This window comes from Talpa occidentalis, unplaced genomic scaffold, assembly GCF_014898055.3.
Source record: "Talpa occidentalis isolate TD23 unplaced genomic scaffold, MPIMG_talOcc4v2.1 talOcc4.7, whole genome shotgun sequence".
Classification (NCBI taxonomy): Eukaryota; Metazoa; Chordata; class Mammalia; order Eulipotyphla; family Talpidae; genus Talpa; species Talpa occidentalis.
In genome coordinates this window covers 24,766,303-24,782,173 of record NW_023605083.1, presented here as the reverse complement: position 1 = coordinate 24,782,173, position 15,871 = coordinate 24,766,303, and the positions used below count along the sequence as shown (strand labels likewise).

At 37.2% G+C, this 15,871-nt stretch overlaps 1 protein-coding gene and 1 long non-coding RNA gene across 12 annotated transcripts in view; one reads left to right on the top strand and one right to left on the bottom strand.

Annotated features, from left to right (window-relative positions):
* The window catches only part of PUM3 (pumilio RNA binding family member 3), a 331,728-nt gene that overhangs the window by 56,646 nt on the left and 259,211 nt on the right, over positions 1-15,871 (bottom strand). For 3 of the 5 annotated variants that reach the window (XM_054688948.1, XM_054688949.1, XM_054688950.1), the window contains 9 exons: positions 10,687-10,778; positions 9,543-9,758; positions 6,789-6,924; positions 6,117-6,192; positions 4,642-4,735; positions 4,294-4,360; positions 2,877-3,051; positions 1,789-1,892; positions 753-831 (listed from right to left, as the gene is read on the bottom strand). In XM_054688948.1, the coding sequence (XP_054544923.1) occupies positions 753-831; positions 1,789-1,892; positions 2,877-3,051; positions 4,294-4,360; positions 4,642-4,735; positions 6,117-6,192; positions 6,789-6,924; positions 9,543-9,758; positions 10,687-10,778 (1,039 nt within the window). Of the gene's footprint in view, positions 1-752; positions 832-1,788; positions 1,893-2,876; positions 3,052-4,293; positions 4,361-4,641; positions 4,736-6,116; positions 6,193-6,788; positions 6,925-9,542; positions 9,759-10,686; positions 10,779-12,185; positions 14,254-14,298; positions 14,380-15,871 lie in introns of those variants that run through there. The other 2 variants (XM_037492322.2, XM_054688951.1) reach the window with 2 other exon arrangements.
* The window catches only part of LOC119230812 (uncharacterized), a 30,771-nt gene continuing 29,377 nt past the window's right edge, over positions 14,478-15,871 (top strand). For 2 of the 7 annotated variants that reach the window (XR_008549503.1, XR_005121808.2), the window contains exons 1-2: positions 14,483-14,640; positions 15,744-15,819. This is a non-coding gene — a long non-coding RNA (uncharacterized LOC119230812). Of the gene's footprint in view, positions 14,641-15,743; positions 15,820-15,871 lie in introns of all 7 variants that reach the window. The other 5 variants (XR_008549505.1, XR_008549502.1, XR_008549504.1 and 2 more) reach the window with 4 other exon arrangements.

The following is a 15,871-nucleotide window of genomic DNA, read 5'->3' as shown; positions in this document are numbered from 1 at the left end:
TGAAGGGAAAAAAAATCCCCAAAAGAGAAGCAGGAGCTGCTGCTATGGTCATTGAGTCACAAGTTTAGGTGGGTGTCTACTCTTGAAAAATTATGTCGTATGCCTATTTTGAAAGGGTCACAGTTCCTATGACATATTTGTTAAAAAGAAGTGAGTCTCATTATTTTAGTTATCTCATTATTAGAACGAGGGCAAATAGACAATGAGTTCACTGTATGATGAGGTAAGCACACAGTTCAGAGGACTAAATGATGAATTCTCATTTGTATTCCCATCACTGACTTGAAGGGCAGTGCAATTTACCTTCACTCTCTGTTCCTTATCCTTCAATGATATAAAGTCCAGTTTTTCATGGTCGATTTAGTTTTATACAAATGTCCTCCCCTAATCTTTCAACATCAACATTTTTTTTTTTCTATCAGCAAAGATGAATTTCAAACTGTATGAATGAGGACTATCCTTCCACTTGTTATTTAATGTTCAAATTAGGTTAGCTTGAGTATACTATCTGGATTATAATTGAAATATAAAAATAAAATAGAGTTGATAAAACCGTGGTCAATTCTATTATTTTCAAGCAAAAATCCAAATGGAATAGGCAGATTTATTAAAGGAAGTTTAGTGGACTATCTTTTTTTAAGTAAGGAAAAAACTGTCTGAAAATTCCAAAAGGCAATGTCTATCAAAAGTAGTACTTGACATTTTTACATGGCTCTTTATTTCAGTTTAAAAACTAAAAACCAATAACTTACTGATCTTAGCTTTGGGGGTGCATAAGTAAAAAAGTCCAAGAACACTTTATGTACCAACGAATGCTTAATCACAGCTTCCCTAAAAAAAAAAAAAAAAAAAAGTGTGATACTTGACACCATTGATATACAGAGATGGGTAATCTTAGTTGTTCTGAAATAATCTAAAAAAGTGACATGGTTTTGGCCAATGTAATATTTCATAAAATGGACTGCATCTTTCAGGAATACTAAGATTTAAAACATCTTTTATAAATTTCCTTTAGTACCATCTATAACCAAGACCAGAGTACAAGTATCTATTATCTAATCAACAAAGATGAAGCCAACTTTTAGAATCTAAATACTAATTTCTAAAATTAAGACATACATATTTTTTTAACCAACAATGGACGTGATTAGGAATCCACAACGGACATGTTCTTTTTAATAGCTGTTTTCTTTCTCCCAAGTGGCCTACACTAATGTATCAGTTTCATAAAATAACTTTAGTAGAATTAACATGTGAATGGATCAAACCTGTTATCAACTACTATAACAACACACTGATTCAAACCCCTTAGTGTAATACTTGGTAAATCTAGCAGTACAGTGGGGGCTAATGGTCAGACATGAAAGACTTCAAGTTCACATGGAGTACACCCAAGTAGATGGCAAAAAAATGTTACACCTTTAAGGATAAATCACTGTTCTACATGTTTTAGTGTATTAACTCATTTACTCTTCACAAAACTATGAAATACATATCATTAATTATCCCAATTTTATATATGTGGAAACTGAGGGACAGAGAGGTTGAGTTGTACAAGGTTACATTAACTGAGCACCAAGATTCACAGAGGCACTCTAGTCCCAGAGATCAAGCTCTTATCGCCCCTATATGTGCCAAGAAGGCCACATGCCCAGGTTTCTAAGTTTTACAATCCAATTTAAATAACAGACTATACTTTTGAAACTATCCACCTTTTCTATGCAAGGACTGTATCAAACTTTTCTCCTTCAAAAGCTGTTTGTTAGGGGAAAAAAACAGTTTTCTTACTTTTGGGCCATTGGAGTCAGGATCTGTTTCATTTCATCCATGATAAGCTCTAGTTTTTCTGGCTGAACCTCTAACACTTTGTCCAAAGTTGGGTGATCTGCTGACTGCAACAAACAAAAAATTGAATCCTTATGAACTAACCAAGTTTGCACAACTTCAGAGCAAAGAAAATCAATTAGTCATTTTAAATGAACTTAAAGTACATCTAAGATTTCCTATATTTACAAAATAAAAGTCCTGCTACAGAGATGTAGATATACTCATGGAGTTAATCCTTGATTTTCTCAGTCTGTACACCCACCACCAATGTATTAACAGAGCCAGGATAAACAACCAACCAATTCAATGTACTTGTCAAGCACATGCCTAATCGTAAAATCAAGTAGTGAGTTCACAAGTTCTTGTACCATGTGTTTTGTAATCAGCGCTGGATATTCCTATAGTGAGTGTTAAAAAAGAAATACAGCATTTAAAAAAAAAGAAAGAAATACAGTACTGAGTTCAACCTAGGAGTTGAACCTAATTAGTGGAGGCAATGTAGGAATTAATCCATATCTCCTGAGATAAATATGTACACCAAGGTCTGAAATAAATCTTTGAGCCGATCTACTCTCATTAGTGGTACTTTTCAGATCTGATCCTTGTGTTATATCCTGGTCTCTCCATTCCCCTTCCTCTCTGGAGAATAGTAAGAACATGTAGAAGGAAGCAACAGGCAACCTGTTGTACTTCAAGGCAGAGCTGGTCAGGGGGTATTTACAAAGCTTCACTGACTAGTAAGAGTCTCCTATTTCTCTCTGACTATAAAAAACAGAAGTACAGAAACATCCCAGAGTATATCAGAGGGAGTAAAAAAAAGGTAGTTTAATTGAAAGGGGGTTAAAGACCATGGTATGGAAGACAGAGATTTCAAGTATGATTACTTGTTCACTACACCAGAAACAAAATACTCTGAGAGTAATGGCATGAGATAATCTCCTTACAGGGCCAATCAAAATAAAAATATAGTCTGAAAACAAAGCAATGGAAGTTAAAGAAAAGCACATATGAAAAGTAAAAATACTAGAAAAAACATCTTGAAATGTCACCTTGAAAAGTTGAAATGTATTGCCGTAGAGTTCCTCTGTCAGCATGTTTCTCTGTTCCAAAATGGCTTTGTCATTGTAGGCATACTCCACGATGGCTGAGGCTTCTGCATGCCGTAGCATCTTCCTCACATGGCCTCTAAAACTTTTTATTATTTCTGCAATCTGTGGTTTAGTCCTAAATCCAACAAAATCACAGGTAGAGAGAATGGGTGACAACAAAACATAACTTACTTCTCCTGAGACCAACTTATCAATGGGGGATGGAGAGAATGTTCTGCCACAGAGAAGTATCCTTGAAACGGGAAAAAAATCAAACTGCCCATATTTCTACCTCAAGCATTTTAAGTTACTCAGTAGCCAGCTGTCAAGGTTTGAAACCCAGCTCTGCTTACCAGATGAAAGATTGTGAGCAGTTATTTAACCTGCATTTCAGCTTGTTCAGTCATGAAAGAGAAAGAATAAAGTTTATGCAAGGGTTAAATGAATTAAGATGCACTGAGAACTGTGACCAGAAGACTCCATAGACATCAGTTCCCATTATTAAATTGCTCAGCTTGAAGTTGAGTAGAAAGATAAAAGAGGAAGGTTAGAAGTCAAAAAGGCAGAGAAATATACATAAAAAATGCTCTAGAACTCCCCTGTAAAACATGACAATCACAATATTTATTTACATCTTAAAATAATAAAGCAGGTGTTGTTCAAGAAAAACAATCTTTGAAAATTTTGCCAACTGTACTGTTTTGTTGTAGGTTAGCATATTTTGCCACATTATTACAATCAAAATGAGAAGTATCAATTACATCAAATTTCAGAAATCCTCTCATCCTGACATTTTTAACCCTGCCTAAGTCTCACTCCCCCTCCAAATCCTCCGGCCTCTAAATACAGGTATTAATTACAAGTTAGTTATCCCATTTCTTTTCTCCCAGGGCTTCAACATATACTTGTAAGAACAGTGAAGGCAATGCCATCAAGTTAATTTGGTGATTGTTTTTAAGAGCAGAATCCCTGCAAACATTACAAACATTTGCTTAGGGCCATTATCATGATCACAAATTTTTTTTAAAAGATCTATTTATTTATGGATATAAGAGCTGGGGTTCAGGCCAGAGGTATGGGGTTGAGAGGATTCATCAGAGACAGAGTGGGGAACACAACAGGCAGATTGACCAAGAACACTGCTGCAGGGAGCAGCGGGCAAGTTAGGAGAGGTCTGCTGCGCCATGTGGGTAGCTCCTTGGCAGGCCGGAGGATGGAACTCATGCTGCAGAGGCTGTGGACAGCTTCATAGGTTGTGTCTTAACCCCTTGCGCCACCAGGGAGGTCCATGATCACAGATTTTTAAATAACATTTGCATGCAATATCATTGCCTTTGAAAAACTAATAAAAATATATTTTATAAACAAAATAGCTTACCCATACATGAGAAATTTCTTAACAATATTTCTGGAATATTTTGCTTTACTTAATTCAACCAAATCACCTGAAAAACAAAATACAACACAGTGATCTGATAACTTCATTTCAGACCACTAGAAACAAAGGAAAGAACTAAATGAATGCACAACCCTGAGAACACAAAAAAAGTATTTCTCCATATATCTCAGGCAAAGATCAAATAATAACACAAAAGGTCTACAGAGGTCACACTGTTTTTCTTCAACAGAATTATTTTCCAGGACGATCTTGGGTATTTCAAGAAAAAAAAAAAAAAAAAGACTTATTATAAATGATTAAAATTAATCTTTAATATATAAGAAATACCTTGCAATTCTTCAAAAGCCTGTTTTCTCTGTTCTTCATTACCGTACTGAATGTAACACTGGATAACACGAGTTGAATCATGGGCAAATGCAATCTGTAGGAAAAAGTTTGGGCCTTTAGACTAATTTTTTCTGAAGATGTGTTTTTTGATCATATTATTTATGTTTTATTGCTACTTCTTTTAGTTTTAGAGTTCCTTACTAGAAAAAAAGTAGGATCTTCATGGACAAAATCAAACCTTACTTGGAGTAGAACTACTTGTTTAAGATGTACAGAAAGGCAGTTTGGTTTTGCTGCGTCCCATATGGCACTGAGACAGAGATAGATGTGACCATTTTTATAAGGGTCCTATCATTATAATTAATGTCAAACCAAATACATACTATATTTCTCATTTCTCTGAAAGCTATTTTCCCTAAGAGGGAAACTTCCCAAGTTAAACATTCTGATTGTTTTTGTTTAATATAAATTATTTAAGAATATTTGGCTTTGGCAACCAAACATTATTAAGATATATAAAGTCTCTTCTAAGTATGTAAAATTAAAGTAAAAGATGTTAAAGTCTTACACTTATCTATATGCACACTGGCAATTAAAAGCTAATTACTCCATTTCTCATATATCCAGTTATATTCCTAGAAAAGTTATATTTCAAATCTGATTCTCCAACTCTCCCCAGCTACTAGATGGATTAGCTCTTCACTAAGTGAGCTGCTGATAATAATAACCAAAACTAAATGTCCAAAGTTATTTTTCACTATGCTGTAAGTACCAGTTTAAGAGTGCTTATGATCTGTTGCTCAGATTATTTCTAAATTTTTAAAATTCTAACAAAGCAGAGGTGAAGGAATACCACAATCAAAGTCATAGATTTCAGAAAAATTTCCTTAAGGGAGAGGTGTACAGGTATTTTTGACAAAACCTAAAAATATTAAAAAAAATAAATAAGGTTGTTGTGTGCATATATTGATTACCTGCCATGTAACCAAAGTACATGTTTGAAATATATTTTCTCACTCACACCTCAAAGCAACCTTAAAAGTATCAGGTGGGTATCGAGCTGCTGCTATTGCTGCTGCTGCTTTGCAAAGATAACTTTGAGAATATTAATTTAAGTAAACTGTTTAAAATTGACACAGCCAAATACGTTATAGTGTTTGTAGTTTCTGAGCAGTAAGGTCCCTCATGATTACATTTTTTATTTAATCAGTATTATAAAAGATATTTGATGGCATGGGTGTTAGCTGAATCTACTGCGGTGATTGCACGATGTATATGAATCAAACCATTATGTGACACACCTTAGTGATATATATCAATTATTTCTTAATAAAACTGGGGGGAAATGGTATTTGAAATTTGAGCCAAATACATGAAAAACAACAATTTCACCCCCTCACGTATGGTCAACTATCTTTTACTGAGTGAGTCAACTTCAACTTTTAAAATTGTAACAATCAGTATGTCCTACTTACAGTTTTAATTTTCCCCTGAATCAACTTCTGCAAATCACTCATCAACTTCACTCTTTTTTCTTTGTCACAATCTTTTCTATAAATAAGGAGGAAATATAGATTAAGTGAAAAGACTATTTTAAACACACAAAATTAAAAACCATTCTTATGTATGTTCACCCAGTTCAGTATGATTTTCTCTTCGAAGGCAGAAAACCTCTGACATTAAAATTACTATTCCAGAACAGCCAGAGAAAAGCAATTTTCTTAAAAGCAGAAACTCATCTCACAAGGTGTAATTTTATGCATCAATCAAAATCTGAACAGCCAGAACTTCAAAAGTAAAGAAAATAATAAAACAATATCAAGATAGCAAATACTTAAGTATCTCAAAAATTTAGCCAATAAGAAATTGTCCTTCATTTTCTCAGGAATCTCTCCGTAAGAATGTCAAACCCATTTTAACTCTCATACATTTTCATAAATATATCTGACACCATCCTAATGATTCCACACATTTCTGCAATGGGCAGACATCCAAATACTGATGCCTCTGCTCAAGTGTTATGAATACTCCCTAAATAACTCAAGTGCTATGCCATTTATTTTAGGACATCTCACTATTTACGAGGTACACTGTAACTCTTCCATCATTTCAAAGGAACTAGTAAAGATGCCACTAGGTAGCATTACCTTCTTAAGATCTCCCAAATCTGCTTTGCACGAACAACAATGTCATAGTTGGTTTTATCACTGAGTTGCCTGCTCTGCTTCAGTTCTTTCTTCTTCTTTTTGAAGTCATCCCATTTGGGTTTCTTGGCTGCTGAGTCTAGCCATTATAGACATGGTGTTCAATTACATTCAACATCCCAAGTGCCATAAACTAGTACATATAGCAATCACTATCAGAATTAATACACATTGTGGGAGCTAAAAGGAAAAAACATGACTGCCTATAAACTTAGACTTCAATTCATTTTCTGAGCAGTTTATACATTTTCAATTTGGTTGAAACCAAACACTCATTCATTTAACAGCTATTTACTAGTTTTTAACAGGACACCTATTTAGAAAAATAAAGGATTGTAAAAGCAACTGTGAAAGGTGAAGCATCTCTTTCAATGATAAAATTTTAGAATTTAGGTATAATCAATCCACTCCTGGTGAAAACAAAGTTAGTATAAAACAGGAAAAACAATGCATTCAAAAACTCACTATTTTGAGTGCTGTTATGTATTCATTTAATTCTTACAACAACCCTAAGAGATAGGTATGATTATTATCCCCTTTTGTGTCAGGAAAACAAAGACACCAGTCAGTCCCTTGTCAAAGGGCCCATAACTCCTAAGTGCTAGAACCAGGATTCAAACCTACAGAGGATTCTGAACTTCATGCTCTGCTGCTCTTACTCAAGACAGTGCACATAGAATTAGAATCTAGTAACAGTAACAAATAATTAGTTCAATGATCTGGGGTTCAGCTCTCCTTTATCCACTGTGTTGTATCAATTTTAGAAAATGCCATGGTAATTTTTAGTGAAACATTCTTTGTCTTACTGTCATATATACAGAAGTCAATGCTACAAAAGTCAAGTATCTATTAGGTTTTATTGGTCCTCGAATTCTAAGTATCTTACCAACTGAAGCAAAGAGTCCAATTAAGAAAAAGAAAGAACAACTTTTAAAAAATGGTTTTATGTGACTCTCTTGCAAAGAACACTTTGGAGAAGTAACTATTTTTAATTATTTCCGTTTTTCTGATTAGAAAATACATGCTATACAAAAACCAAGTTATTTTGTTTATAATACCTAATATAATCCCCACTGAGATACAATCATTACTATCTTATTCCCTCTGCACACTTTAATCTTCAAAAATTCAGAATCTTATTCTCTTCCCTTAACATTACATTGTAGTAAGCATTCTTCTGTGAAAATAAATGTTCCTCAAGAATGGCATTTTTAAGTTATACTTTATACACAATGTATTTAGTTATTCCCCTCACTGTTTACTTATTTAATCCCAGGCTGCTAGTATCAGGTTACAGACAACAAATGGCTCATTTACCACTAATATCAGAGCATCAGGTATTATACAGCAGGGGATAATAATTGCTCCGGAGCTCATTTAATTCCACAAATATTTGGGCACCTTGACATACGCCAAGCTAGGCTGCGGTAGATTCAGCAACTTTAGGGATGACTAACTTGAATTCAACCCCCTTCAGTTGATGGTATGAAAATATGGAAAATAAAATCGAAGTTCAATTTTGAGATGTCAGGAACATAGTATCTCCCATAGCAAAAGGAACTAGGGTTAGAGCATGACAGGATGAGGTCATGTGTGTTAAAAACACAGGTGCCAAGAAATCTCGGATAGAGAGGAAGATTTTGGACCAATTAGAGGGGTTCGGAAAAGAGAAGCTGAAGGGAAGCAATGTGCGTAAATGGAGGGGTAGAGGTGGAGGGGTGTTTGGAGAGGAAGACAGTGAAGAACCCTACGCAGAGAAGAGAGAAGGGACCAGGTATAGGGGACTGGAATGATAAGGACCCAAGACACAGGTTTCAGCTGTCAGTGTCAGGACACGCCACGGTGGAGAAAAAACAACATAAGACACCAGAGAGATTCTCACAGTGCTGCAGAGAAGGTATCTGTATGTCAGCACATGTAACTTGGAAAATGTGTGTCTGAGACAGTGGAGGACAACGCACAAGTGGGGTAGACTCTAGCAGACAGCAAAACTCTGGGTTAGAAATGACTCTTCAAACATCCCGATAAAGAGATTAGCAGTGTTTCAATACACAAACAGGAACCCTGCCAACATTTCCAATCAGTGAGCAACTTGCTCAAAATCAATCCAAGTTAAATGGGTCATGTGTATGCCACACCTACTCTGGAACTGCTTCTGGAGCCGAGCCATCCAATGGGCTGATTACCCCAGCCTGGCCCGAGCACGGCTGCTCACCAAGGCATCCTTAGCCAAGGCAGAACATATTTAGATAGGACAGATGATTGAAGGTCTGCTTCTTTGATGACTGGCCTGTACCCTACTGGCTGTTCATACCCCACCTCATCCCTACCCCCTCCCATCTCTTGCAGAGTGCTCAGAAAATTCAAATACTGGTGTGCTTAATAAATAAATCTTAGCTTACAGAAATGTTTTTTATTGAGTTTTTATTATAGGAAATCATTACATCTTAGATTATAGTTTCGGTAATTTAGGACCCGGAATTAAGGAACTCTAAGCAGCAGAGGACAACTACGACCAGTTGTTCCTGTTATTTAATCCCACCTACTTCTCAACCCCAGGACAAAGGTTGCCTGTTAAGGAAAGAGTGGGAGGTTCTAAGGGGACTTCCTGAGTCCCTGAGCATAATATTCAGGGATTTCAGGCAGGGGGAGCTGATGGTTCAGGCAGGGCAAAACTGCTGAAGGAATCATGCTTACCATCACTTTTACCATCCAGCTGGAATTTTCTCTTCCTGTGAAATTTATCTGGCCGTTGGAATTTATTCTTTGGTATTTTATCTCCTTGCTGTTTATTCTTGAACTGCTTCACACCTTTTTTCCCAGGTTTTGTGGCAGTTTTTTCGAAGTTTTTTGATGTGATTTTAGGTTCACTTTCCTTAACTTTTCTTGGGAATGTCTTTGAAGAATTAGAATCTAGTAACAGTAACAAATAATTAGTTCAATGATCTGGGGATTAGATCGCCTTTATCCACTGGGTTGTATCAATTTTAGAAAATGCCATGCTAATTTTTAGTGAAACATACTTTGTCTTACTGTCATATACAGAGCAAGGTAGGATTTAAAAAAAAAATCAAAAGTGAACCCTGATTATAAAATTATAATATAAAATATCTAGAAAGTAGAGAAATGCCTGATCAAAGCTATTCATATTCTAGGGATAACCACTGTAGTCAGTTTCTTGTATTTCTCTAAGAATACAGTAGAGATGAGGCATTAAACGAGCATTGTATTCTGCTTTCATGACTGTCATTGACACATGATTTTCAATGATTTAATAACAGTAGTCTAAGACTAAAATGCATACTTGAAATTTATGTACTTGAAATCAGCAAAGATGTTAATTTTGCAACATTTCTATTTTCAAAAAAAAGGTTTCAAAGGCTTTAATAAAGTTAATTTATAAAAATCTTTAGCAAACAAAGCTTGCAAATTGAATACTCAACATCTAAGATGAAAACTGCTGCAGCATTACCCTAAGACTGCTGCTAAAGGAAAAAACAATTACTTAGGAAACATTTACACAGTCCCTCACTTTTCTATTTTGCAATACTGACACCTGATGGAATAATAAGGACATCGCAATTAGAAACCTTGAAGATAAAATGTAGTGGTACAATTTATAAAACACTGTACAGAAAGTTGTGATGACTTAGTGTGGATGAGGCAATAGCATCACTGATGGAGATAAAAAGTCTTTCATCAGCATAGCATTCCCCAATTATTCTCATAATTTCTTAAATATCTGTATGTCACGAGGAACAAGCAAACTAATGCATAGCAATACAAATTTTTCCTTATTACTTTAATACTAATCCTAGTCTATGAATGCAGATTATCTTACCATTGTGCTTATGAGCTCGTTTATTTCCTTGTGATGCCTTTGAACTCTTTCCTGTGAATTTCTTTTTCCCTTTGACTTCCATCATAGCAACTCTAGAAAACAAAAACAAAATCCAAAAGGGTAACTGAATCACTCCTTTTCTAGTAAAGGTCCAGGAACACCGATTATTGCTTTCGCCATCTTAAAACTGAAAATAAACAAGACAACAATACTAAAACTAAGAACAAACACGGACCTGGCTAATGTGTGATGTATTTGGAAGCCACACTCCAGCAACATCACCAGTTAAAAACAGAATATAGTTTACATTAAGTACTATATATAGTCAGCATTTGCATTTTTTGCAATTTGGGAAGACTTTATGACTACAGAGTGACAATACTGCCATCTGATTTCTTGGTCTCCATTCTAATACAACAGACAAACTCCAAATCCTTGACATTCTTTTAGAGGCAATGAAATTGCTTTCAGTCACCTCCAAAATATGATTAAGCTGAAATATTTACTATTCCATTTACAGGAACATGCCTAACAGGCTACTTCTGGGTATAGAGATTCCCTCAGTGCATGGAGACAAGAGAGAAAATCCCTCATACACTCAAAGGCTATTTATTGAAAGTAGAGGAATGTATCTAGAGCAACAAGTCATTTTGCTTATTCTCCAAAGTTGTACATTCAAGTTGACCTTGTAAAGTAGATGTTAGGGATCCTTAGGCAATATACCAAGTATTTCCAGACAAGCATTTTCCATTAAGGAACAATCAATTCATCTAGATATCCACAAATTTAAGAAGAGTTTGAGTGAAATGTATTTGGAAAATACTGAGTGAAATGAAAATAATTAACTAAGCTTTTCTAAGGTAAGTGTTTTCAGATTCCTTTGCTAATTTAAGTCATCGGACACCACGTACAGGCTCAAATTTGTAGTATATTCCTACTTGGAATATTGTGAAAAACCACTAAGTTTTCAAAGAAGTTTCCAAAGAAATATCTGGAAAATGCTGTTCTAGTCTAGGTTTTAGGAATAATTCTGAAAAAATGGACCATTCTTGAGTGACTCAATTTCTTTACATCATTTATGGCTCAAGCATCACATTATCACTATGGCTATCACAAGCCATTTCTTCAAGGAACCTGATTTCTTTAACTAGGCATGGCATTTAAAAACCAGAATAAGAATGCAAGCTGTGCTTGTCATTGGGAAGTCACTGCTACTAGGTCTTTTCAGCAGAAAGGGTTAAGTAATTTGTGTACACATATTAACCTATGTGCACAAATAAACCTGTATTATTTTTCTATTAAATAATGTTCATAGTGATGCCTTCAATTCTAACTATGTGTTACAGGATTCAGCTAATCTTCTCTCTTGCTGTTGGTAACTTCTTTCTCTTTCTTTGTGTAAGGAATGCATGCACACGAGTAGTTTTAGAATTGTCTACCTCTACATCCCTGAAATACAATTTACTAGCTATACTAGCTATAGCACAGTGTTTACTTACAGGTTTTTGGTTGGTTTTTCTTTTGTTTTGTTTTCTCCCTCACAATATCCATTCAAAAGACCCTTTTCCAGAGTTACTTAGGTCAACTCTTTCCCACCAACGTCTTCATAAGGTTATTTTATACACCTGTATTATTAATAGTTTTATTTATTTGCAGTCTGCATACTGTTAAGTTCTCTCTGGTACACACTGCTAAAGATTTTGACAAGTGTTATGTCTCTTTCACCAGCGTGCCCATTAGAATGGTTCCATCACTCTACAAGGTCCCCTGTGGGGTCTATGTAGAGGATGTAATCACCCTCTCCTGGCTCTCCTTACAACCACTGTTCTGTTCTTCTATCCCTCTACTTTTGCACCTTTTCAAAAATGTCATTTAAATGGAGTCAGACAACATAAAGTATTTGGGTTCTTGCTTCTTTCACTCAAACCCATTTGCTCAACCTTCATATTCAACCATCACATTTCAGTGTCTCTTGGAATTGTCTCCTTTTCCACTCTATTACCCCCTCCAAGTTTTCTCTTTTACTGAGATTGTTTTTTTGCCCTTAGAGCCAGTGGACTATGATCCATTCTCTGCTGCCAGATTAACTGCCCACTAATACACTTATTTCATGTCATTTCCCTGATCCAACACCTTCAAAAGTTCCTCACTACCTAGAGGAAAAACTTCAGGCTTGCATTCAGACATCAAAATCTGGCCTTAACTTACCCTCTTCACAAATACTGCACTGAAGTCAAACTTACTTCCTTACTATTTTTAGGATCTAAAATTTAAAGCCATTCTAGCAATAGAAATTCTACCCATCCTCCAAATTAAGCTTCAAAGGCAATTTCGCCTCCATGCCCCCTCTTTCAATGAGTTTTCTTCTTATTCCTATGGCACATTTTGATGGCCTTCTCACAACTTAACATTCCGGACTTGAAGTGTGTTGATTGCTTATATGCTATGAAAGCTACTGGGTTGAAAGACTACGGAAAAAAAAAAAAAGTCAAAATGTGGTCTAGTAGACATTCAAACAGATAATTAAAATGCAAATAAGTGTTATAATCAAAGGGAGCAACAGAGTTCTAACCCAATTCTGCCTTGAGAAGGTAATACATTTCCCAGAGCTATAGGGACATGTAACTGATCCTTCTTTACTTCTCTCCAGCAGACTTCGCACATCAGGTTGAAAGCAGTAAACATTCAATACGCAACTTGCTTAGCCAATGGCATATTATCCACTTCCTTGCTCAAAGAAACCTAAGGTTTACTTTTGATATTTTCCTCTCCCTTGACCGCTACAGTCAATCCATCATTAAGCCCTCTTGAATACCCTTTAAAAACACCACTTGTATCTCCACTACCACCACTCTAATCCAAACTACCATCAATAATCTCCAATTACATAATCAATAATAACCCAAGTTATATACAGTTTCTAAAGAAACCCCGGGCCTATCAGGCGTGTCCCTTTCTTATAAGCTTTCAATGTTTTCTACAAATGGCAACTGAAATTTTCCCACTGTAGAGAAATAAAACCTAAATGCCCACCATGGGCTGCAAAACCTAAAGAACCTTGTCACACTGCATCCTGTACTGTAATACCCCCAGTTCACTACATTGGTCCCCTTTCCACAGCTCCCACCTCAGGGATTTAGAACAAGTTTAAAGTGGTTTTCCCTGGGCTTCCAGGTGTTGGAGTTGCCGCTCTTCAATGTTTTTGGCCTCGCCTTAAAGATGACTTCGTCAGACGCCCCTCTCCTCTCTCAGCTGTTTCCTACCCAGCACTCGTTACAACTATACGTTCAGGCTGTAAACTTGGCACTGAGCACTGATGAACACGTGGCTATCTCTCAAACCAACCACAGAGAGGCTTGACGGAAGCAGCAGGGATAACCTGTAAGCACTCTCAGAGCAAAGTGGTAAGAAGAGCAGCTTAAATCCACCCTCGTCGCTAGACCCCTGTGAATCCACAAACTCGCGGAATTCAAATGGCCACCGAAGACCGCCCAGCGGCTGACAGGTCTGCACAGCTCTACCCTCTCTGAGGTCCGAAGAAACCCTCCCGCCCCAGGGCAGAGCCGGGGAGAGAATATCTACAGGAGCGGAGGCTTGGTCCGCGGCACTCACCTCACACGTGGGGCCCAGGCAAGCGCGGATCCCAAATCCGCCGCCGCCGTTTCCGCTTCCGCAGTTTGGCCCGCCCCCGGATCCACGTTTTCCTTTTCCGCAGCGGGGCTAGCAGGGAGCAACGGAAACGCGGCATTTCTATTGGTCCGCCTGTGTTTATCTCATCTAGAGGCGCGAGGGCTGAGCCGCAGGCAAATTTGTCCCTCGGAAGGATCCGTCGGACAAGGACGTGTTAGCGGCTCCTGAAAGTGACGTCATTAACCCTGTCGCTTCTGGGCGTGGGAAAGGCCCGATGCTTAGCGCGAGGGCTGGCTGGCTGGTTTGTGAACCGAGACCTCTCTGGTGCGTTTAATAAGAGGCAGTTAATCCTGTGTCCGGTACTGAGTGGTCCATTAGTGTCTTTTCTGGGAAACTAGAGTGGCGGATATAAGGGATCTCTCGGGGTCGCTCTGAGTTGTGATCCCGACTTTTTCGCTTGCCAGCTGCGTGGCTTTGGGCAAAGTACTAAATTTCTCTGTGCCTTGGTTTCCTGACCTGCATAGTAGAGAGAGCTAGAGCGTATGTGAAAGGTGCTGGGCACAGTGGATGACCAAAATGTGTTGAGTAAATATTTGCTGTTTTTAATGTGTGCGCATTCGTCCCGACTGTAGTAATCCCATTTTCCACTTGAGGTGAGACTAGTTAGGATGTCATTCTCATTTTACAGTTGAAGAAACTGTAAAACAGCACCCAAACTTGGTGTTGTCAAATAACAGAAACTTATTCTCTAGCAGCTCTGGAGTTTAGGAGTATCAACTCAAGTTGTTGGCAAGGCCGTGCACCTTCCAAGGCCTCAAGGGCAGAATCCTATGCCTGTCCAACATTTGGTGATTCGTGATTCCTTGGCGTGTTGCTGCCATGACTTCAACCTCTGCCTCTGTCTCCACATGGCCTTCTGTGTTGTGTCCTAAGGACAGTTGTTGGGGCCCTCCAGGATGATTTTATCTGGAAATTCTTAATCACGCCTTTAAAAACGCATTTCCCAAATAAGAATTTCACAAATTCTGGTTAGAACGGACATCCCTTTGAAGGGCCACCGCTCAACTCAATATGAGGAGTAAAGAACTGGGAATTAATCTCAGTGTGTCATGCTTTAGATTTTACTGTCTTCTAGTTGGCTGTTTCTTGCTTTTTAAGGTTTGAAACCAGTCATATATCAGACTGGATGCTTCTTGAGGGGAGAGGCCATTATTACTTCTCAGGCACCTATCTCACTATTCACATAGATTTCGATAAGTATTGTCTGCCTTAAGTCAAAGTATGTTTGCATTTCAGCTCTCTCATAAGGGCAGCTTAAGTAGATCTTCTCTGATTTTATTGAGAAGAAAATGTGTAATAGCTTTGGGTGAGCCTGACTCTAATTCATTATGGCTGGATATGAACTACTTTTCCTAACCCTTCTCCAGTAAATGCTTACAGAAGAGAATACAGAACAGGAACTGCAGGAAGTCCATCAGCGATGTCTACTGGGCAAATAGTATGGTAAGTGCTAGCCAAAAGCAATATCTTGACAAAATAGCACAATACCTGGAAG